Source organism: Tyto alba, unplaced genomic scaffold (genome assembly GCF_018691265.1).
Source record: "Tyto alba isolate M040663 unplaced genomic scaffold, T.alba_DEE_v4.0 Super-Scaffold_40, whole genome shotgun sequence".
Classification (NCBI taxonomy): domain Eukaryota; kingdom Metazoa; phylum Chordata; class Aves; order Strigiformes; family Tytonidae; genus Tyto; species Tyto alba.
Genome location: NW_024881316.1, coordinates 24243792 through 24269213, shown reverse-complemented (window position 1 = coordinate 24269213; position 25422 = coordinate 24243792). Strand labels below are relative to the sequence as shown.

Below are 25422 nucleotides of genomic sequence, written 5' to 3'. Positions count from 1 at the left end.
CCAATACTTTAAAGTTAAAAACTAAGCTATGACATGATTTATCACTTATGCCTGTATCTGTATCTTTCTTTTTCTAGATAATATTAGTACAGAAACAAAATTACAATGGAGTTTATCTGCTCTGTCCAACCAAGGTAAGTCTGAATTTACTTATGAATCCTAATAACTAGTTTTAGTTCTGGTTTCAGATAGTGTACAATGTATTTTGAGATTGAAATTAATACTTTCCATTCAAATCACTGAAGAGTAGGCAGTCAGTAGATCCAACATATTTTCACTTAAGCTACTGGGTAGAGAAGAATCCAGAAATATCAGGTAACAATCCTAATACTATTAAATTTACAGAGGCAAATCTTATCCCATAAACATTTTAGGGTCATTACCTAGATCTTTTTGGAAGGTTTATAGCATAGGCTAGGAAAAAACCTAAACTAGCTTTAAAAGCACAGAAATGCCATTTATATTATCTTCTCCACTATTTACTATGTAGCCTAGCATAAGACTGCATGATGGAGATTTCAGCAGTTTCAGGTATCTTCTAGCCACTATCTTCCAGAAATTATTACATACCATGAAGAAACTTCCATGTTGCCAGTTTTCACTTTATTCTCCTGTATTTATCTGGTGGGGGCAGAAACTTGCAGAGCTGGATCAGAGTTTTGGGGAGTCAAACTTGGTTTTAATGGGAATGTTGCAGACATGATGACAACTGATCATCACTTGAGAAAGGTTTTCTTGTGATTTCATTTTAAAAACTGTTACTCTTTTTAGCATACACAGCAAACAGAACCTGTTTGGATGTGAACAAGGAGTGTGTTGAAGATGAAGTATGTAACAAACAGTTGTCCCTGTACCTTAAGTTTTGCTCAGTAAATAAGAAGTGCAACATGGAAGAATGTCAAGCAGCCATAAGTTTCTTCTATCGAAATATGCCTTTTGAAGTTGCCCAAATGCTTACATTTTGTGACTGTGTCCAGCCTGATGAATCCTGCCACAGAGCCAAAGAACTTCTCCATGGCAAACCCTGCGCAGTTACTACAGTTCCACCCCCATCATGTCTGAATGTAATCCACATGTGTGAAGAGAATGAGTTTTGTAGGTAAGTAGAAGGAAGATTTTGCCTAGTAATGTTCCTGTGAATAAAGATTTGATTAAATCATTTTTACATATGCGCCATATATCTCATGTATAGCAAAATTTTTTTCTGCTCTGTATCTATTATATATTATCACTCATGTTTTCATCTTCACAGATGTCTGCATCAGCTGTGGTAATTCCACAAGTAAACTGAAAAGGTTAATTTTCAGAAAGGTCTAGAATCTAGTGTGGACTTTGCTTCTGCCTCTTTTATGACTCTTAACACTATTTCTGCTGGACAAACTGTGCTGTTGCATATTTTCATTACCATTTTCTTCAGATAACACCTGCCAGTCTGCACCTTTGCCCTCTAGCAGTTTGCACAAATTGTGCAGCAGACTGGACAAAGTTTGTTTGGTTAAAGTAATTACCTCTTCCACTGCAGAGTCTGACCCTTTGTACCCAACAGCCATACAACCAACTTGGCCTGTTCGGAAAACTGTCATATTCTTTTCATCTCAAGCATACTGATACTTGAAAAAAGCTGCCCTGAAACATGCACAGACCACCAAATTAATGAAGAATAACAGAGTTTTCAGATTTTAGTTTATTTGAGAAAACACACAACAGGATCAGCCCATATTTGTAGTTCTACTTAATTGCCACCATTTGTGCATGGTCAGTTGGCTCACTTTGGTTTTCAGTGTAGTCACCAGTTCCCTTGTGGATTAGACCTGAATTTTACCTGAAAGCTGTGCACAAATTAACCTTTAGTCAACAAATGAGGAGGACAAAAGATGATTTAATTCTGTGCAGGCTACTCAGGTTGATGTCAGTGGGAATTGCCCCTTTTTATGTCAAGAAGAATTGGGTTACAAATGTATGTCTGTGCATGTGCATGTGTACACATGCAATATCATAATGGTGACTTGCTGAATTACCTATTATTTTGGGAACATTAATGTTTCTTGGCACTGAAAATAAGTGGATATAATTAGCAAAATTAGTCTGTGAATTATAGCTAGCCATATCTATAAATCAGGAGGTGAATAAACATAATTCCATTAGCACAGAGGTGACATCTGCTTTGAAACCTTTGCTTGTGTAATGAAAATATTTACAATAATGTCCTAGCTGGTATTATAAGAATCCATGTTTTTCCATGTGACTTGCTTGTTACAGTTACACAATAGAAATAGTAAATTAATAGCCTAATTTTATGATTAAGGAAATAATGTTCTAACATATTAATGTACAATATACAACAGTTTACCTTTACTGTCCACTAACATTTAATGTAAGTGATAAATTTGTTTCTAACTAATATCTACAGATTTCTTAGTTAACTTTTAATAGATATTTTCTATTGTCATACATAGAGCATTAAAGGCCAATTTTTTTCTATCCTAAGAGAAAATAAACTAAAATAATTTGATATTATTGAGCTGGAAAACAAGTTAATTCTTCTCGTAACTTATCTCTGCTATCAATTAATCTTTAAGGTCAACTGAATTACTTCTGATTTTTCCTGAGCCTTGAACATTTTTTATTTCATTAGCATTCAGGCGGAGGAGGTGTTAGCACTGAATGTAGATTATTTTATGTAAAACAAGTTGAATATTCATTCTTCCTTCAGACGGGCCAACAAACAGATCCACTAGAACAACACCTGTTTCGGTTTCCTTGTGCTGACTGGTCTAATTCCTCTATTCACATTTCTTCTCTGAGGATCTGAGACTGTTGGTATTCACATGGATTTTTGCTGGACCTTGGGAAAATGTCTACAGGTGCTGGTTAGAAGTTCCTTTTTCTCAAAAACTTTTTGCTAAAACCAAGATTTTCCTCCAATTACAATTTTGCAGATTTCACTCAAACCAATTAGGTGCAAATCGGAGCAGAATTTAGACCAGCTATCACTGAATATTGTGATTTTTAAGGCTTGAGTGGTACCTAGGGACTACATTCTCTTTTCATGATGATATTTACATGTCATTTTTTGAAATCACAGAGTTTTTAAACTGTCATTGTATACTTCTCTTTTTCCACCAGGAAAAAATATACATCTTTTCAGTCCAAGTGTTGGAGACATATGACAAAAAAATGCTACAATGATGAAGCTTGTCTTGAAACTTTAATTAAGGATGACATCCCCTGTTCTGCAAATGCTGATTGCAAAGCAGCCTACATTAGCAACTGGGGCACGATGCTGCGCATGGAGTGTACCTGCCAGAATTTACCTCCCGCGGAGCAGTCTTTGTGCAAGCTCTTCCATCACATGCTTCACAGCAAATCCTGCTTCACTGAGTTACGTGAGTAACACATAATACTTTAAAGAATAATCAGGTTTAAAGAGTATTAAAATACTGACTTCCACCAAATGTTTACTATAACTTTCCTGTCACTGATTTCAGCAAGATTTGTATCTTTGTTTTTTTAATCAAATTCTTTTTTTTTTTTTTTTTTTTTTTTTTTGGTTTGGGGAAATATTTTCTATTAGTAACAAATCAGTAACATCAAATACATGTCTCATTACATGAACTTGCTGGAATAGCAACAAAGGAATAATTTCTGGGGCCTATAATATTATGCAGACTAGAAAAGTTCCAAAGCCTCCCTGTCATTGCCTTAATGTTGTACTTTGGTACAGTGTTTTTACAAATAGTATCATAGAATCATACAATCATAGAATGGTTTGGGTTGGAAGGGTCCTTAAAGATCACCTAGTTCCAACCCCCCTGCCATGGGCAGGGACACCTCCCACCAGACCAGGTTGCTCCAAGCCCCGTCCAACCTGGCCTTGAACCCTTCCAGGGAGGGGGCAGCCACAGCTGCTCTGGGCAACCTGTGCCAGTGCCTTACCACCCTCATAGTAAAGAATTTCTTCCAAATACTAATTTAAATCTACTCTCTTTCAGTTTAAAGCCATTGCCCCTTGTCCTACCACTACATGCCTTTGTAAAAGGTCAGCTTTCCTGTAGGCCCCCTTTAAGTACTGGAAGGCTGCTATTAGGTGTCCCCAGAGTCTTCTCTTCTCTAGGATGAACAACCCCAATTCTTTCAGGTAATCTTCACAGAATAGGTGCTCCAGCCCCTTGATCATCTTTGTGACCTCCTCTGGACTCTCTCCAGAAGGTCCACTTCCTTATGTTGGGGGCCCCAGAGCTGAACACAGTACTCCAGGTGGGGTCTCACAACAGCAGAGTGGAGGGGGAGAATCACCTCCCTCAACCTGATGGCTATGCTTCTCTTGATGCAGCCAAGGATGCCGTTGGCTTTCTGGGCTGAGAGCACACGTTGCCAGGTCATGTTGATCTTCTTGTCAACCAGCACCCCCAAGTCCTCTTCTGCAGGGCTGCTCTCACTCCACTCATCTCCCAGCCTGTATTTTTGCATGGGATTGCCTCAACCCATGTGCAGGACCTTGCACTTGGCCTTGTTGAACTTCATGAGGTTTGCACAGTCCCACCTCTCAAGCCCGTCAAGGTCCCTCTGGATGGCATCCCTTCCCTCCAGCGTGTCGACTGCACTACACAGGTTGGAGTGGTTGGAAAAGATGCTGAAGGTGCACTCAATCCCTCTGTCCGTGTCACCAGCAAAGATGTTAAACAGCACTGTAATGACACATTATGTAATATGACACATTATGTTGTTTTTTCTTTCTTTTCTTCTTGGAGTCTAAATATTAGTATAGCTTACATGCCTTTAGCAACAGACTTCATTCCACAGCAAGTAACTTTGATGATTTAAATAGGACCTCACAAAGAAAAATCTGCTGTGAAAGGAGGCTTCAGCATTTGGCCTTCAGTAAAAACACTGGGATTAACTTGGATTAAATGTATGTATGTTCTCAGAACCAGTAAATCCTTTCATGTGCTAAATCAGCCACTTATTTTTGTTAAATATAAAAGTCCTTGCCAAGTCTTTGTTCAGGAGAGAATTGTTAGCACAATGACTGGCAATATGAAAGCAAATATTAATGGTTTAGTCTGAATCTGGAGTGTGCCTTCAAAACAAATCCCCTGTTTGTCCCTACTTACTGTGCCATGGGTCACATCACAGGGTGGTTCCTGGTCTCCTGCAGCCTAAAACTGAACCTGAAAGTTCATCTGCTGCCTCTGCAATGCTCCAGATAAATCCAGGTATCCGGTCCATGGACCAGATTAAAGACCAAAGTACCCTCTTCTTCTCAAATGTCTGCTATATCACACCAGATATTTTGCTATCCTCTAAAGATACACTACTTGTTAGTGCATCATACCCTATGCCAGTCATCTTCTATATGTAATTATGTATATTCCCAACCTTGGGAGAAGTAACTGTATCTAAAGATTTCGATGAAAAGCAATGACTATTTCATAGTTCCATGTATTATTTGCATGTATGCATTTCATTGAATGAATTAGGTAATTTTTTAGTGGTAGCAGCCAAAATGTTACCACTGATAAAGGTGTAATTTTTTCTTGTCAGTCAAAGTATAACCAGAAATTAAAATCAAGTTGCTAAAACACTGCTCTTAAGCTTAGTTAATTGCTACTAGAACTCAGACTCCAAGAAAAGTTTAAAAATCACTTGCCAGCTTCCCTGGAAAAGTGATACTGTAAGACTGTTAGATTTGTGACTACACTGGTGGTGTTTTGCTGATGAGCACTATTTGTTTGTTTGCTTTATGGCTGCATCTAATGGTCCAAATGAGTGATCACACCATTGTTAGTTATTCTTTACCTATAAAGCAGAAAGATGATGCTCATATAATAATAATCAAATAATGCTCATCAGATATTGCCATTCCCTGAAGCAGTCTCGGGATAAAATGTTTTTTTGTGATGGAAACTTCCCTAACCTAATTGAGATTGAAGAACAGAAGCCTGCTTGCTCCTGTGCTGAAATGAATTCTTGCTAGTTAAACAAGAAGAGTTTGGGGATCCAGGGCCTTCAGCGGAGTAAAGGATCGGCGTTTACTCTACAGAACATTTGCACTCTTGTGAATCTTGCTTTTGTTTTTTCTAGATGTCTTGTTGTAATGCAGCTAAACTGAAGAGAGAGATGATTATGGGTTTGATTGTAAGGTGCCATGTTAAACAGCAATATCTGCATTGCAGTTCAGAGATGTGGAGTGAGTGCTCTGGTGCAGACCTCATCCAACCCTTTCTGCAAACTTATTCATTTGGCCTGGGCTCTGACTTTGGATAACTTTCACTCTTACAGTAGTGATGACTTTTAACATTGAAGTATTTCTGAACAGGCAAATACCCAGGGCTAGCAAAAGGGATCTTTGCCTCTAGAACTGGTGTAAACAGACCTGCAAGTGGTGTCTACACCATCACACCTTCCTACTCTTGTATGGCACTGCCTTGCTACAAATGTTTGCTCTTGGGGCTGCATTTACAGGATTAAAGCTTGCTGCAGACTCAACAAAAGGTAAGAACTGTGAGTATATGAGACAGAAGCACAGCATGGATCAGTGCCAATGTAGGATTGGTGTCACAACAGGAATAAGCAAAAATGCCAGTGACAGAAAATAAAAAAATAAGTTTCCAAAAATATTTTAACTCTGGGTTGTACTTTTGGATCTCATAGAAATGCTACATTACAAGGAGATTTAGTCCATTGCTATTTAGATGACATTCCAGGCTGCAAACCTGAGTCTTTGTCATATTGTTTTAATTCCCCTAAGGAATAAAAATTTCTCATTTTACAGTTCATGTGAGTGACCATGAATATTCTTGCACGGTTTAGCCTCTTGCTCTGTAAACTGCTCTACTTAGGTAGACGTCTTATTTGTCGTCTCAACAGAAGATATGTATTTTCAGATATACTAGTGAAAATATGCCCACAAAGAGGACAGACCTTTGTGAAAGAGTTGAGGTCTAGCAATTCATTTGGAAAATAAGCTTTGCTTTTTGGAAATGGTTTCAAACTACTACCCATTTCTCATCACTTCTATATTGGTCTGGTGGGCCTACTTATTTTGGTGGGCCTATTTCTAAAATTGTTTCTGTGAAAAGAGAATTGAAGCTGTTTTGAGGGAGAGACTATTTTAAAAGCACACTTCTCCCCCATAAGATAAACTACAGGGGAGGTATAACAGAAATGTCAAAGGAAGAACTTTCAGTCACTTTGTTCATTGAGTATCAGTAAACAATATTTTTAAATAGCTGTTCCTTATAAATTCAGTGACTCTTATCAAAATTTGCTTAAATTTTTATTTTAAAGTAGTATTTTGAATGGGTATTATCTTTCCAATATTCAGGTCGAATTTCCATTAAGAAGAAAGGTTTTCGTTGGTTAAATACAAAAATACCAGGAGAAAAGCTTTCCAGAGAACAGCTCCATTCTTCTTCAATTAACGGTGAGTTTGAGCAAATCAACCCATGATTTTAATGGAAGTACTCTTGATATTTCCCTCGTGTATCATAGGGAAGACTTAAAAGTTGGGTCCCTTGGGTGGGTTCAGGCAAGTGAGCTCTACCTGTCACTCCCTCATTTAACAGAGTGTGGTAAAATCTCTCTACCTGTTTGGCTTAGTTTATATAACCACAAAATAAAGATAATGAGACTGAACCAATTCCTCTAAGTGGTTTTGAAAAAGATGTCTCACAACCACTATATTATAATTGGAGAAAATTAAGTTACTAGGCCCACCAGAGACTGACTCTCTGTACAGTCATTAGAGAGTAGTAGTCATAATGTGTAATACAAGATATTATCTCTGATGTCACAGCTACTTCTTTCTTATATCTCTTGACTTTTTGTGCCATAGTGGTTACAACAAAAAAATTAGGAAGCCATAGTAAGTGATCTGAGAAGGCATTTGTGTTACACTCCATCAGACTTTACCTACTTGTGCAACAGAAGGGGACATAATTGCGGATCATGATATCCCATGGGCTATAGAGCTGCATTTGGTTTTATTTCCATTTATTTACGGGAGCAATTAAGTGACATCAAGTTATAGGATATTGAATTAATACACAAATTTTCTCATGGTTGAAATAATATTAATTTTATATTTCCTTTAGAAGGACTCAGTTACAGAGTGAGAACACTAAAGAGCTTAATGCACAAATATCAACTCTAAATAGAATGACCTGTTCTACCTTGCACGGGGCAGATTACAATAATCCAGACATTACTATGAATTAGTTCCCAGAACTGTTCCTACTAAACACCTTTAACAGTGAAAAGATAATTCAAGCTCTGCATGCAGTACAAAATGAAGGGGTTTCCATGATCTCCATCTTTCAACTATTGCTGAAGTGGGCAACCTGGGAAATATAACAGTAGATTAATGGGAATAGGATTCCTGAGACCTGTATGTAAGTAATGAAGCATTCAGCTGTAATTTTAGCATTAAAATTACTTACCTATGAATCATGCATGTCATCTAAGTGCTCTGGGTAGCCAGAGAAAAAAGTCAGGGACCCTCAGAAGAAGATTAATCCCACCTTTTCAGACTGTATTTCCTACGTCCTGGAAGTCTTGTCTTCTCTTTGCCAACTACAGGCAGAGCCTGAATCTCTAGCTGGAATGAGACTCTGGTGGTTAAGAAATGCAAGTTATAATGCAAGAAATCCTGCCCTAAGTGAGAAAATGTAAAATGTGAGATATTTCACCCTTGTGACTAGTTCTAACTGCAGAACTTTCCCTCAGAGATTCAGATAAATGTTTGTAAAATGAAGCCTGCACCCAGTTAATTCTGTTCCCATTGAAGTCTGAATAATTTCCAGAAACCTGTCCTTGAACTCTTAACAGAATTTTGGATAGCCTTAGAAAAATAAAAAGAATGCTGACCAGCCTAAACCATACAATAAAATATTCCTTCTATTGGAGCTGTCATGTCCACTAGCTGGGAAATCTCTAAGCTGTAAATGTCTCATAAGAAGCCAGGCCAAGGAGAAGAATTTGATTCAGGGTATATACCTGATGATAAAAACCATATTGCAAATTGTTTCATAAATCCCACTGCCAAAAATCTAACCCAGTATCCTAGATTCATATGCTAGTAAATGTGCATTACTCAGGCTGCAAAGGGAGCTATCATCTTTACAAAATATTTATCTTTACTGAAATTAAATCCCAAGAAGAATCCCAGGGTGCAGAGGCAAAATGGCTAAGTTGTCAAATATGGCCTTTTGTGTGTATGAAGATATCTGAAGATATTTGCTTCTTGGCTATTTTCTGCTTGGAAAGCAGGAGACAGAATTTGCCAATGTCTTGTTCTTACATCAAAATCTCAGAAGAATCCTTTATTTAGTTTGTCATTGAAAGATACAAGGATGTCTTTCACCAGTCCAAACTAATGACTGTCTACAGATGAACATGCTCAGAATAAACTCAGTATTTCTTTAACCCTTTCTTAATTTTACAATTAAAAAAACACGTACTGTTGAAAAAACAGTAAGATTTCTCCATTCTATTCAGTGGCATTGCAAATCATGCCATTGGGTAAGACTGACTTTAATAAAAGGAGTCTTTCATAATAAATAACAAATCTAAATCTATATACATATATTCATATATATTTGCAAATAAATATAACCCTGTTTAGTTGGAAGAATAGTATTCCAGCTTTTGGTGTGATAACAGTATTGTTTAAAAATCTCGACTGGATTTACACTCATTCACACACCCAGGAGGGTAAAGGCCAGCCCAGTTGTCTGTGGGCTGCTACAACCCTGTTAACAAGATGTGATGTGGGCAGAGTCCTAACTTAATGAGACTTTTGCTGTAAACTTAGATGGGGCCAGAATTTTATGTCATTTTGGGAATAACATCAAGAAACGCTAAATCGAACAAAAATTCTCCAAGCTTCAAAAATATTTTTATTGCCTACCTAGCTATGCACTCTGAGTGTGGTTTTGACTTTATCTTATGCAAATTATCTCCATGATTTTAAAGATCCACATAATTTAAAAGATTGTTTCCCACACTTTAATTTGAAAAATTACTCATCTGTGAAGATAAGCATTTACTTTCATCAGCATACAGCTTTGGAGCGAAAGTATTTTTTGGCTGGAAGAGAAAGGTAGAAATACAGAACTCTTATCCTGTCCTTGTGAAATACAAAAAAACTGGGATTGACCCCAAACTGTTGACATTAATCTAATTTCATCTTAAACTGTAGAGTTACCATATATTTCCCACTGAGGAGTTTTGTTGTGTGAGAATCTAGATAAACCGGTAATTAGCAGGGTTTATCTATAATTATACCAGCTGCTGTGGGAACTGAGATTAGTTCAGCTCCAGCAACTTTAATTTGTAAGGTATGAAACATTGTCAGTCTGATTGTTTTATAAACGTAGAAAAAAACCTGTGACGAGATGCGGGTAGCCAAGAAATCTCTGAGCACCAGCTGGAATTAATCTGTCCGATGAATATTCACAGCCATTTCACTAGGTACACATAAACAGGTGGATTTACATGAGTGTAATCCCACTAATTGTTCCAGCTGCTGAGCCCACGGCTATCCTCTACCAAACTTCGTCACTGGAAATGTCCGTGTGTCCATAAAGAGAGCTCTGGCTAGCACTTCAGTGGTGCCTGCTGCCCCAGTCGTTGTGTTCCTGAGGTTTGCAGCCCATCCCACGAAGGGCAAGGCGTGTACCACGCGGCCATGGTGGCCCTGCTACAGACCTGCCCCAAGGTGAGGAGGTCCACAAGCTCCCCATGGCTACAGGCCACCCCACAGGCCCCCCACAGCAGCCCTGCCAGCCCCTCCCCTCGCAGTGGAAACGACTGTTCTCTGCTCATGTCGATTCACTGTCCGCAGGACTGAGCTGGAGACATCTCGTCCTTTAGCCACCCCCTATTACGGGTGCTCAGACGCTGCGTGTGCTTTTCTCCATGGTACGTGCAAGATCGTTGTACTCATCCAGTCAGAAAACCCAAACCAGGCTTGCTCTTCTGTACCTCAATCAGTTGAAGTACTGAAATAGGGACAGCTGTTCCTCAGAAGGGTAATGACATAGGCGTGTTATGTACACTACATTTGTTACCATTTCTGATAAGAATAGGAACTTATTCTAACTTTTAACTGTGTTTCTAATGCTTGTGACTGATCTGTCTGCTCTACAGTGAGCTGTAAATGGGCACATAAGATGAGAGCCAAGGTTGTTGTGCCTAAATTCAGTTAGGGTTTTTATTCTTTGTTTAGGGCACTGCTTTTTAAGCCTTAACTTGTTATTTAGTTCATGTTCAGAGAATCAATATCATGACATACAGGAATTTAAATGTGGATTCTAGTAGTTTTCATGGATAAGATTTGGGATGAACAGAGCCAAAATTTCATATCTATATTTCTTAACTTCCCTAGCACTATTTCACATTTCAAGAACTGATCGGATATAGATTAATAGTGAAAATTTATATAAAATGCTTCTTTTGATTTTTAAAGAAGAGGAGAACACTTGAGAAGTACACATCTCAACAACATTTTTAAGGGAAGATGAATAAGCACATTCAAGTAGTTAAACCAGAAAGAATACCTAAAATGAAGAATTAGCTCTTCAGCCACAAAATTTTGCCCTCTCCTAGCCTTATTTCTCAGAAGGCAGGAGAAAATATATAGCTTCTAGCATGATCTCATCATTAACATCTTTCTTGTGTTCCCCATAGAACAGAAAATGTTATAATCAATATCTTTTACCAGCAAGTAGTTCACCAGAACCATAGCATTTTATAGGATTTTGAAAAAAAAAAAAAAAAAAACAAACAAAAAAAACCAAACACCATTTTTGTTTAATTTGATCATTTCAGAGTGTTTTGATTTATCAAAATTGGACTTTTTCTCCCAACTCTTTCAATAAAAATAATATTTTGGTGAAATATTAGCCTATTCTTAACCATCCATGACCGTTGCTCTTAATTTTCCTAGTTTTGTGGTAATTGATGTACTTAAAAAAAATTCCTTTTGCTTTAGATATGTGTGAACTTCACTTTCCACTTCAAAAAACTAGGAAACTCTTGCCTCTACAACTGCCCCTGCAGTTGTAGAAAGTTTTAAAAAATGAGTGAACAATCAACATTGAGAAAGAGCAAAAAAGACTAAAATTTTTCTCTTTCTAGAACTCATCATCTTAAGGGAATGTAACTTGAGAGGAGAGCCAACTGCTGATATATTTTTAGTGTATGATATTAGCAGTCCTGAACCAAGACTAAGACAGATCTTGCCCTTCTTCCTTCAAAAATTCACCACATTAAATATTTTTCAGTAGCTTGCTGCATAAGTGGTATGTTTGCTCTGTGCAACTTGTGATGGTTCAGTCATTGTGTTCATTTTTATTTTATTGGAAAACTTGATTTGGGGATATTTTTGAGAAAAAGTGATAATAATAAAAACCAGGTAGGTCCAACACCCTGATCAGCTCTTGCTCACTTGTCCCCTCATGGTAAAATATATATATTCACTCTTTCTTACTGGAGCTGCTCCAGTATTTATACCGCCTTTGTTTGCATTATGCTATAGACTGCATTTGTTGCATATATGTAGTATATACAAAAATGTCTTATTTAGGGTCTGTGTGTCCATATGCACAAACACACAATATGTAATAACTGATAACTGTTTCAGAGACAAGAATTTTGCCTTCTCACAGCCCAGGTAAGCAGCCTGGTGGGGGGGCTGGGACTCCATCTCTTCAGTGAATATTTCACTATGTAAGGTAGAACACCTTGGGAACAGCTAAGGCCTTATTTGCCACTCTGCATTTGAGTTCCTGTCTAAACAAAACTTACTTAGTTGTATAAACATGATAGAATCAGTGCAACAGGAAAGTAACAGAAAGGTCTTATGTTTTATGCTTGCGGCTCTGGATTTGAGTCCTCTTGTCAAGTCGTCTAAGCTCTCCATCCCAGGTTGTGGGATTGTTACATTCTCAGCTGAAATTTTTCCTTCTGAATGTTTGACCAAAACTGATGGATTCACTCCTTCAGGAAAAATAAGTTTCTCCTCATTTGGAAAACAGAAGTTGAAACAACTCCCAGTTTTTCAAGAGTTGGAATTTTTAGCACAGAAACTGCCTAAGTGACTTCTTGGTGAGAAGCCTAAGAGAAAGAGGAAACTCCATGGGCATGGAGCCCAGAAGCAACACTAGATCCCATTTTACATTAATTTGATTCTAGATCAAGTATTGCTGCACATTGCAATTATGGTAATATGTGAAAAAGGAAAAAAGGTCTAGCAAGTAAGCAAGAGCCAGGTCTCCTCTGATACACAGAATAAAATTAACACCTTAAAATCAATGGGGAAAGTACTCCAAAACACAATTCGGAGTAACAAGCTGTTGCAGTTCCCCTGGAGTGGAACAGAGTAAAAGGCAGTGCTACACATATGCAGTGCTATTGGAGCTGGTATTTACTAAAAGGACTCTGAAAATTATTTTGCACCAACTGGTGAAGGAAGAGTTATTCCTACCATTGGCATGCCACATGGGTCTTTTTCCCTCTTTTAATTACTGATGTCAGAGTCGATTGCTAATTAAGCTTTCATATATATGCATTGCAATTCAGATCTCAAATCTGATTCTTACTACCGAGGAAGTAAATGTTTTATGTCTGCTTTCTGTTTTTTACTTATAGGTGAAAAAGTCTACATTATTGCCTATTCCTCCTGCGTAGTTCTCATCCTAGGAATAGTCTTGTCGACTCTCCTAAAGATCAGGTAATTTGATAGGCATATTAATCACTGGCTCTAGGAAATTGGAAAAGCAGAGAATAAAATGTTTTGACTTAGTTGAGAGGTTGGCACTGTGATTGTCTTTAAAAACAGTCCAGCATGCCCCAGTGATGGAAAGAACTGACATTGTGGGTGTCAGCAAGAACGAGTGAAATACGACACATATCTACAATGCCCTCCATTCATGCAGAGATTCCAGGCTGCAGGAGGTTTCATTTCCTGTCCCATGGCAGGGGAAGGTGAAATCTGAATTCAAAAATTCTGCAAGGCTACCTTCCTAGCCCTGTAGCAGGCAGAGGTAATGCAGAAAGGAAATGAGAATATTCAGCATTATAACATATTTAGAAACCTAACTGTGAATGCTGCTATTGTAGTTAATAATCTTGCCAAATTCCATTTTTGCTGATAGGATTCTGTAAACATTCCCACACACACAGTATGAGAAACTGCCCATACACCAGTGCTTGGTAAGAAAACAGAAATGTGCATTCACTTAGCCAAATGAACACGGCCTTTTCTTAAATGATACATTTTCTTGGACCAAATTAAATGGCCAGATTTCAAGAATTACACTGTCAGATGATAGGTAACAGAACATGATGTAGCAGGAGCTATATACAGTGGGAGGGATATTGAGTCAAATTTCATTATTAAATTCAGAGGCAGATCAAAGAGGAATCATGCAGAAAAATGCAAAAGGCAAGTCAAAGATATATGGGAACAGAGGCTTTCTCTTTAGGTTTGCAGTTACAGGAATATCAGCATATAAATAAAACTCAGATTTAAAGAATAGAGGGGATGGAAGAAAGAACAGTACATTAATAATGATGAAGGGAATTATTTTATACCACAGTGTTCATCATAAAAAGAGGGGAATTTTGCCACTGATTTCAATTAAGCCAAAGTTCAAACCAAAAGCCATATAGTTTACTGTTAAATACATGCACATTCTTTGTTTTCAGAGCCTGCAGAACAAAACGTGAGTCAAGAAGTACCTCGACAGATCATTCTTCTGAAACATTTATGGTCCATTATAAAAGCCACAGATGAACTACTCTGTTGCTTATGCTTTTTAAGGCTATTCTTGAAAGCCAGCCTGTTGTACATATGCGATAATAAAATATATATTAGAAAAACTACTATAAATTATTGAATTTTGTAGTTGAGCATAAAAAAGATTTTTATATTTATTAACACATATTAAACCTTTAACAAGCTAAAAAAAAAAAAAAAAAACCAAGGTAGAACTGTGCTCTCTCGCATTTGCGTAGGTTCACATACCTGTCCTGAGCTGCACATTTCCCACATCTTTAGATGGACATGACAATGGTATAAATGTTGTATCAGCATGAATCTGCCTAGCAGTGGCAATCTTTGAAACCCAACCCTTCTGATCTGAACTCATCTGGCAGAAAGGAAAAAAATACATTCAGAAGCATTTTATAGAGGTGTTAAAAAGTACATATGCGGTAGTTTTGTACACTAGGTTCCCAGGTACCAAGTACCTGATGCAATATTTATAAGGCAGCAGGCACAGGTAGGCTGCCTGTAGTTTGATGGTGGAGCACTTGGTGGGGTAGGAGGAGATCGGGATTACAACCCGTTCAGTACAAAGAGGAATTAAACTCTTGACTATCTTGCTTTAACTATAATGCCTTGACCTCAGTATGTTGCTGAAGCTGTTTTTTCTTTCTCCCCCAGTATGTTCAAAAAGAAATGAGTGAGCCTTGCCAATTTGAATACAGTAATTTTAGAAAGCATTTTGTGGTCTGAATGCCCAGTGAAGAGAGCCACTTGCTTGAGACTGAAGTGCCTACTTCTCTAGAGAGAAGTTACAACCTGTCTCACCATCTGTGTTTCCTATTCATTGTCTCCAGGCAATACCCGAAGTGCTTAATTCTCCCCGTGCACTGTACTGGGAGCCATGGTCCCTAACACACCACTCTGGATCCCACTTTCTGGCTATGAGTTCTGGATTTCTCCCTGTAGCTGAGTTGCTTTGCTAGATTTAAGCTTCTATATACTAACAAATAGTTGCCTTTGTTGTATCTGTAACAATCTGGGTCTTGTCAGCACAGGAAAATGGACTGGCATTTCTTATACAACTGTTACCATGAGTAGCATATGTATTGTTTTGTTTTGATAGCATCTGATAAATTGATATTTTGAATTTTATTAATTTGAATTTTGTTTGAATTCCCACTAAACATAACTCACACAACAAATAGGATCAGGAATGAAATACTGGTTCCACTGAATTCAGCTCCAGTTTTGACCCTGGCTGATTCAGACCTAGGGCTAGAAATTTATGATGTGATCAGAGGAGCAGGAATATCTATTCTTCAATGTGACTTTTCTTCTGGCTTTGGTAGTTTGTGAAACGACTTACTGTGAGATCAAAATCTTAGGTGTGTAATTATATTAGGGAGAGTTTTAAAAATCTTTAACAAATATTACAAAATGCATTTTTTCCTACTTTAGGATCTGCATAAAACCAAAAATTCCTCTTGCTTTGCAATCAAATACATCTCGTTACTAAGTCAGCATTACTAAATACAATCTCATTACTAAATCAGCCTTTGGACAAAAAAAAAAAAACCACAGAAAAGTGTGAAGTTGGTTAGTTTGTTAATCAAAACAATCTCTTTTATCAGTCCAGTGATTTGAAGCATTTAGTTTACCTCCCACCATGAAGGTATTTTGAAAGTATTATATGAATAGTCTTTATCTTAAAACTGTGAAGAGGAAAAAGTTCAAACTGAAAATACTATTGAGAATATGTTCTTATCAGTGTTGGATAAAAAAAAAAAATTATATAGGAAATATACATATGAAGTGAACCCTGTGTTGATTTTCAGTCTGACTTCAAAAAACAATGATGAAATGATGAAGCCTCTATGTCACAAAATTTGAAGAGATCCATTTATATTCAGACTTAAATAAACCTCAGTCATAAAAACATCTCTTGTAACTTTCTCTTATAAACTTTTTGTCTTCTAATTATCTGAGTTATTAGTAACTCTACTCGTATATGTGCTGAGACACATACACACACACGTGTATGTAAAATGTATTTGACTCAGGGTAAGTGTGTGAGTCACTCTGAAAGACAGAGAGATATTTAGTGGCTGTTGTGTTGCTTCTGTAATTTTACAGGCTCTCTTCATTAGAGCTGATTTTCATGCTTAAGGAAAAAGTACATTTCCTCCATTATACATGTAAAATATATTCTTTTCATTCATATTTCATAGTGACACTGTATTCTGCCAACTGTATCTAGTCATTAATTATTAAATAAAGGAATTTCTGCCGTGTTCAAGTGACCATGATTAGACTACCTGCTTCATGAAACAGTTTCATGATGGAAGAAGAAGTAGTACCTTTGTAAGAGCTTCATCATTAAAATCTTTTCCCCTGAAGTGGAAATATCTGCACCTAATTCCCAGATGAGTAAAATTAAGTTTCACTGATGACTTGGGATTCCTAGGACATAGGTCATTCTGGGTAAGGATGTAGCATCCATCCTTCTTCCATTGCAGCTAGGACATTGCAAAGTGAAGAAATGAAGACTGATTGGGCTAGGAGAAGGCATACATTTTAGCCTTACAGCACTCTCATTTGAAAGGGGGAATATTGGATTCAAGCTTTTTCTTTTAAGATTGTTTATGCAGTTTATTTAAAGCTTGTTTCAAATTAAATGTGTAAGGAGTTTTTGAGAGAAATATGCACTACTAGCTGTTCCTTATGCATTATTGAAGCTACAAGACTGTAAAGTCCAAGTCTCCACTCCTCCTGTATTGCCACAGTGAGTCTTGAATTTTTCGAAAGGAAGATTTTCCTCAGCTGTATCACCTGTTTGTGAGGTGAGAGAATGGGCTGCTTGGAGAGACAGGCATGGGCTCGGCCTTTTCAGGCTCTTGTGGGAATCCCATCCTGGTACTCTGAGCTCAGTGTCAGCTCAAGCTAGCAGCACAGATGATGGCTGGAAGCAGCACCAATGCCATCCCCAAGAGGGTGCCTTAAAAGTGTGAACACCATTCAGTTCTCTCAGAAAAATTACTGTGGGTATCCTTCCACCAGGAAAAATACTAACTGTTGGATTCAAGCTGAAGATAACTAACTGCAGCTCACGCTGAGGCATTTCAATGGTAGCATGGAGTAGGGAATTTTACTGTTGCCTTTTCCAAGAAAGTTCTTTGATCAACATGCTGATGTTTCAGACCACATGCTGAAGTCATTCAGTCTCCCATGAAGTGTGTAGGAGGGCACAGATTTCTACTCTGCAGCAGAACATCTGAAGTTAGATAGTGCCTCATTGAATTTTTCACCTCCTACCTCCATTCCTGGCTGTAGCTTTTAATGTTTAGTTAATGGAGGGAAGAAATGTTTCCCTAGTAACTTAGAAGAGATTTGTCATCTGTAAAAGCACACAGGAACAACTGATAAAAAGGTAATCCTAAGAAAATGCACTCCAAATGGATTACAAGGTAACAAAGTCAACACAGGCATACGTGTCAGAGTGACAGCTTATATTTGCTAACGCAGTATGTGTGAGCCGGTTAGTCAGAGCTGCTGAATCTGTAGTAATACATAAGCATATCAGTTTCAATAAACACTGAGATAGATTTTATTTCAGCTTTAACACCACCACATATTGCAAAATCACAAATGCATTTAACCAAGAGGATACATGACAATTCCTTAACAAACATATCATCTCTTTGACATCAGTTTCAAAGGTCTAAGTTGACTTTGGCTGTAGTCCTTCTGCATGCTGTGTTATTGCAGCAATGAAGATCAACACTGCATTAAAGAAGGACTGTAGAGGAAAATAATCTTCAGAAATATAGCATAACAAAAAGCATTGATCAGGAAGTCAAGAACTGGAAAACAAGTTCATTCTCTTCTCCAAACTGATTGTTTTGTTCAGTCAGTTCTCTAAACACTTCACAGTCCATAAAGAGAACTTAAGGTAATCTGAGAAATCGCAGAAAAATTCAGTGTCACAGTAATTAAACAATATTTCTACCCCTTAAAAATAACTCCATGAAAAATAGGCAGATCTTATACCTTTAACTAACTCTTTGGACAAGTAGTGTTTCATTTCACCACCACTGATCCCAAACATGGGAATTTTACCTCACAGACTTGCAGTCTTCATTTTGTGACTCCTTATTACAATAATAAAAGTTTTATGAACTCAAATGACGCTATTAAGAAAGAAAAATTAGCCAAAGCCTCTCTGGACTTATTCACAAGAACAGAATATTCACTTCCTATTTCCATAAACTCTGGTTATACATGAAAATGAAACATTAAAGTGCTGGTCCAGAGCCAAGTTGCCCTAATACATCAAAGTTTAAACTACAAAGGAAGCTGCTGCTGTAAGGCATTAGCACTATCCATGCACAGGATTCATGTCATTGTTGTTTTGTGAAAGGCACTGAAGAACAATTATGCCCATTACTAATGGCATTGATCATTCTCCTTCAAAAAAGCACACCAGCCATACCTTTAGAATAACATAGTATCTTGACCAGCCAAAGAAGCCACTATTTGACTTACTAGCTATTGCCAACAACACAGGAAAAAATACTGTAGAAGTATTAAAGAAAATTCCAGCAATATCACATTGGTTCACTGTTGAACCTTCACAGACCAAAGACTGCCCTGGGAACTCCAGTTTACATACTCCACGGCCATGGCACAAGTAGGATGATCCCATATTGTTCTGTGAGATCTCTGCAGTGACTGTGATACAGTGAGATACAGAAGAAAGTCTCCAAAGCATAGAAGTAAGTATCTTGGTACAACTAATTTGTGTCCCACAATACTTGCTGAAGGCAGTCAGTAACTACTACTTCTCTCCCACATGCTCTCAGAGTTTACGTTAGCCCCTTTTCAGCATTTACGGCGGATCATTAGCAAAACAGACAGGGAGACAGCATGTCCTCACATTCCAACAGTGTAATCATGATATTCAGCATTCTGTTGCTTTTTCCTGATACCTTTGAACAAATATATATATATATATATTTATATATATAATTTTTATAATGACATAGTAATAAGAACACCTGCAGGCACCACTAGCAATGGGTCACTCTGAATATAAGCATAAATATTTAGAAAGTCAGAAGCACTGGAGAGCAGTAGCACTATCTCATGACTTGCCATGGTTTTGAAGGGATGTAGTCTCAGCTGCTTTATTATGTGTGGAATTCAATGCTGCCAATGTGAGTGATGCATGCTCATGGAATAGCTACTGGATTAGCCCTTGATCTTAAGGGCAATATACACCTATTTTGTGAAGCCAAAGATTGGGCATTAAAATGCTCTGTGCAGTTAAAATGTTAAAATAATGCCCACCTAGGAAAGCAGAGCAGCAGCACTTTATGTGCCTAACAAATTTTAGTAGCGAGAACATGAGATGTCTCAGGATCCTCAGTCACACTACAAGTAAAGAAGGATTTTATGGGGATTGCTCACCTGGACCCACAGGCCTAAATTCATCCCAGGTGGCACTTTTGGCACATAAACACTGGGGGTTTTTTGAATCTGGCTTTATGTTTCTTCCTCCCTTGTAACGATCCTGACAAACAATCTATTTGTTGGTGACCTCCACCCTGGATTACTATAACTCACTATGTGGCTGAAGCTGAACGTGCGAGTGAAGAACGGGCTCCAGATGTGATGGCTCATCTTTTCCAATGCTCACATCATTACAGAATAGCAGACCTGCATTTAGAACTCTCCACAAGCTCCCAGGTAGTTTCTAAAACAGACCCAATAAAGAACTGAGGCATTTCAGGTTGTTCATCCCTGCGATTTAATAGGTACCCTGTATCAGTTCAGAGGGAGAGTTAAGAGCTTTAGAATTTTGAACTTGACAGCCCAGGTGCTGAGAAGCCTAGGATGCACTATGCAGAGGCATATCTGAAAATTCCTCCAGACTGCAAGCGTCTCTTGGCACCAGAGGCAGCAATCCTTCATGGTACTTAGGAACACAGACGTCTAGAACTCCCAAAGAACTGAGCAGAGCTAGTTCTTTTATTCTATAGTCTACGCTCTATATAAGTATTTTATTTAACACAAAAGTTGTGGTAGTAGGGAAACCACTCACTTTTATCTAAGGTGTTGTAGTTAGTATACTTATCAGAAAAGTGGACAGTATCAGTTCAGTTCCTAACTTGGCCTACAGCTGAAGCTCTCTCCACCATCTTCAAGGAAAAAAAATAATCTGTTTCAGAGACTTTTTTTCTTGTGATCCTACTGGTCTCAGTAAGTAGTTGTGCCCAGTGGCACAACCTCATCTGAATTTGCTAGAAAGCACGTTCTTTTTCAGTTCTGAATATAGCCAGGTGGTTAGATCCATTGATTAGGATGCCATAAAATGTGCATCTGAATCTCCCGTCTCAGTAGCAAGGTAATCTCAGATCAGTTGTTTAGTCCAACATTCATGCTAATATTTAAAAGATTGTTTGTATCACAACTACTTTTTTTCAAGGGGTGACTTCACTTTCATTCTTTGAGAGCCTCAATCTTACTTGTTGGTTAAACATGTTCACAGGATCTTGGGTGGAAGAAAATTCATCAGGCCCTACATGAGAACTGCAGATTTTGGCTCTAAATGAGCTAATTCTGTGCCTGCACAGAAGCAAACTAAAGAGGAAATTACTGTTAAATATATGAGGAAATTCACTGTTAAACAAAAAAGTATTACAGTGTGGCTAGTCACCTGCAGGGGTAAATGGCACTTGAATCAGGGAGTCTTTAGGATGTCAATTCTGGCATCTCATTTAGGCTTAACTACTAATTATTACACTAAGTTCAGCCTAAATACTGCTGCAGATTCCTTACTTCTTCATTGGATCTAATTCATTACAGAATTTTTAAATCTGTGAATGGTTCAAGATCTGGTTTTATTAAAGTTCATGTTTTGATATATGAGCGATAGTGGCTGCTAAATAACAAAGCCCCAGCTGAAACATGGGAAAATGAGGACAGAGTATTTTCTGCTGTGATCCAACTATGCACCCAGAGCAGGTCAAGAAAATCAGGGTGTTCACATCTTTAAAAGTACCTGAAAGTCTTATTAGGTACCACAGGAAGGGGTGCAATTTAGTGTTTTGGATTGATAGGCAAGATATTTCCTGCCTCACCTGAACACATTTCTTTGCTTACTCTTTGAGTGTTACCATGAGAAGAGTGGAACAATGTAGCTTACATTAGTTTTGACTATCATTACAGCAGAAACAGGATAGGGGTTTTATATCAAATTTATAGCTTTGAGTTACCTGGCATGCAGAGTTTGACTTTCTTAAGATGTGCCAATTCTAAACTACAACACTGGCTAAAAACATTCGTTTCAGAATTTCAAAGGCAAACTGAGACTCAGCTGTAACTTGGCAGAGTTGAGTTTCAGACAAAAATGATTCAGCCTTTTCCTTCTTTACATGTTATCTTTCACTTTCTTTCATCTTACCTTTTTCCAACCTTTCATATTTTGGAGGAAAATGGAGAATGGAGATAGAAAAAGATCATAGTCCAGGGTTTTAGATTTTCATGTTAACACATTACGTTCAGAAAAAATATAGATCAAGGTTAAGTACACAGAGAATTACAGAAGGATCCTAGACAAACAATCAATAACAGTACTGATGTTTCAGGCTAAAAAAATGACAATATTTTCATGGCACATTTGAACAGCTTATAGATAGGATAAGGCTCTTCTTTGTATTTGTCCATTATTAATCTAAAAATAACAGTGCAGTTCACTGGCATCTTGCTGAACTAATACATGTAAAAGAACAGTATCATTACCAGCAGAGCACAGAAAAAAATTATAAGTGGTTTCCTTTGTGCAATTAGCCTAGCAGAATATTATTATCCTCAAAAACCCGTGACTTATAAGTGAGAATGTAAATTCATAGACTATAGAATAAAAAATCAAATTGTTTGATGAGATCTTGGACAAAAATTTAGCTCCTTCTACACTACTATTATCCTGAATGATGGTTGAAAACCTTGCCAATTTTCAGTTGCTTCATATAATTAGGTTTTAATACAGTTGATGAAAAAAAAGTAACTACAACAAATTTAACATATGTAACAAATAAGGAAATTTGCATTAGATTCAGAGGATCTGGCAGACTGCCATTCACCACAAAGTCTTGGAACAAGATAAAGTCATCCATAACTTAACAGATGTTAAACAAGGAAAAAATAAAAAAGTGCTATTGCTAAAAAATTCTTATGGTGAATTCAGATTTGGCTCCATGTTCATAACAGAACTAACTTGACAAATGAAAAGTAAGGATTCAGATAAATAAAACACATAATAGAACGGCCACACACAGTGTGGGATCTCATAAACTACTGTAAATATTTGTACTATTCTAGAAGTCATCTTGATTAAAAATTAACTATGTATTCACTGCTTCTATCCAGTTTTCCTGAAAAGAACTAAAATTCAATTTAAAACATGGTAATATGTCCTGGTGTTTTTACATTTTTTTCACTTGTATAAGTATCAAGCACAGGGTTCTGTACTAGTCATTTATTTCTCACAAATCAGACAATTCTTGACAGTACAGTACAATAACTCTTCTCATAATAAGAAGTTATGTATGGGTTCTATTTTGGTTCTTTGCTGAAATGGTCTTTTTATATTTGTTTTCTTGATATGTTCTTGGTCAAGGTAGATGACAAATGTGATTAAGCTGCCAAAAAAATCCATTTAATTGATAGTTCCAGTATTGAAGGAAGCTTGTGCAACCTTTGAGTTTGTTTTCTTGTTCAAAGCTGTGCAGATGAAATTTCCAGCTTCCATCACTGTAGAAAGATTTACTCCCTAAAAAAGAGGTGAAAAATATTAAGAATAATAAACGCATGTTGAAAATGCTTAAATTCCCATTCTTAAACTCCCTTTTTTTTTTTTTTTTTTTTCTCCAAGGTCTAATTATTGCAAACAAAGGGCCTGATTCATGTCATAGGTCACTAATGTAGATGAGTAGAGCTACGATGACTTATACAATAGTCACAGCTTCCATTTTTTTGGAAGATTCTACCACTTTGAGAGTGATATCATAACAGCAGTGGACCAAATACTTGAGTAATATGTTTCAAACTCGAAAGAATCCAGAATGAAGAACTGAAGTAACAACTAGAAGAAGTCAGAAGAAAAATATGGTGTCTACATATGTGCTGTACTTATTTATTACCCAACGCTAAGAAACTTCATGCTTATAAGTATCCCATTTGTAGCTCAGGAAAATGCAGGAAACACACTTGTATTGGCAACTGAATTCAGTGAGAAACAGGACCCTGTATTCTCTTGAATAAATATAATCTCTTTTTTGAAGAAGTTCCTTTCAATGCAAAATTACAATTTACATTGCTAGCACAACTGAGCAAAACATTGCAGCTGCTTGCTCTGTCCATGCTAAAAAAAACATTCCCTGAGCAACCAACTGGGTTTTAACTAACATAAGATACATATCAGTACTGCTTGATTGCTAAAATGGAATCAGATCACTGATTAAAGAGGAAAAAATGTACATCTTTATTAGTCTCCTGGATTACTCACGTACAGTAAAAATTTTAGAGTTAGATTGTATAAATGATGTAAGTACTTCCTCCAAAGATTGGTATTTAGAAGCCAGTAAAGTTTCTGTAGAAGAGATGCGAAAGGGAACTTCGAACTACCAATATACTGAGCAGTCCCAGCATAAAACTGAGGGAAGTGTGTCACTCCACATTAAAGAGTACAAGATGCATTGCACTAGAAATACACTTTTGCAACACTTACAGATTTATGCACTGAAGTTCTGACTTAGATTTAGGTGCTTAATCTTTTAATTGGATCTAGCACTTATTTTCATGTTCTATGGTAAACTTTGCCTTTTACATTCTTGGAATTGGCTAAAAACCTTAATGAGAATAGAAATTACTTCACAGAAATGTAATTAAAAACATTTTTAATTTGAAAAAAAAAAAAAAAAAGCTTCAAAGTTTCCAATCAGCTCTAGTATTTAGTACCATCTAAAACATACTGTTCAAAGACATCCTTTTCTAACTGTTTCTTTTTAATACAGTTATAACAAGGGTGATTTCAGCTTATTCTGTTTATCCTTTATTGGTCATTACTTAGGTTTAGTTTGTAAAGTGCTATTGAACATAACGCAATCTAAAAAGTTCTTAGAGCATCTGTGTTTTTTTACAAGGATTAAATAAGAAACATACCACCATAGACATACTTGGAAGTTAGATTATGGAAGATAGCAAAATAAAAACCCCAAACTGTAAAAAATTCACATTTTCAGCACTGTAAAACTGCATAATGTGATATGTGTTGATAAGAAACATATGTTCACAGTTCACATTCATTAAATGGAATGCAAGCATCTCTAAGCCTTTTAAATTGTCCTTCTTATGTAAGTGTTGAGAAACAAAGAGGATTACTATGAGGGCACAAACCCCAGAATTCACCAGCATGACTCACAGATGGAGAGGCGAAAAGAGTAGTGACAGGTGTTTGTAAGGTTGTTGAGTCAAAATAATGTCTTCAGATAGGTACTCAGAAGTGTACTTAAGTGTACTTGGTAACCACTCCATACATCCAGAATTATTCCTTGACACCAAGGAATAAAACCATGAAACACAAAGACAAG

At 37.1% G+C, this 25422-nt stretch overlaps 2 protein-coding genes across 5 annotated transcripts in view; one reads left to right on the top strand and one right to left on the bottom strand.

Moving 5' to 3' along the window:
• Positions 1 to 16132, top strand: part of GFRAL (GDNF family receptor alpha like) — a 28854-nt gene extending 12722 nt beyond the window's left edge. For 2 of the 3 annotated variants that reach the window (XM_042803355.1, XM_042803353.1), the window contains 6 exons: positions 78 to 134; positions 772 to 1099; positions 3127 to 3386; positions 7328 to 7426; positions 13654 to 13735; positions 14713 to 14856. In XM_042803355.1, the coding sequence (XP_042659289.1) occupies positions 78 to 134; positions 772 to 1099; positions 3127 to 3386; positions 7328 to 7426; positions 13654 to 13735; positions 14713 to 14800 (914 nt within the window). In that variant the 3' untranslated portion in view covers positions 14801 to 14856. Of the gene's footprint in view, positions 1 to 77; positions 135 to 771; positions 1100 to 3126; positions 3387 to 7327; positions 7427 to 13653; positions 13736 to 14712; positions 14857 to 15627 lie in introns of those variants that run through there. The other variant, XM_042803354.1, reaches the window with a different exon arrangement.
• Positions 16133 to 18353: 2221 nt separating this feature from the next.
• The window catches only part of HMGCLL1 (3-hydroxymethyl-3-methylglutaryl-CoA lyase like 1), an 88262-nt gene continuing 81193 nt past the window's right edge, over positions 18354 to 25422 (bottom strand). For both annotated transcript variants that reach the window (XM_042803572.1, XM_042803573.1), the window contains one exon: positions 18354 to 23603. In XM_042803572.1, the coding sequence (XP_042659506.1) occupies positions 23490 to 23603 (114 nt within the window). In that variant the 3' untranslated portion in view covers positions 18354 to 23489. The remainder of the gene's footprint in view (positions 23604 to 25422) is intronic.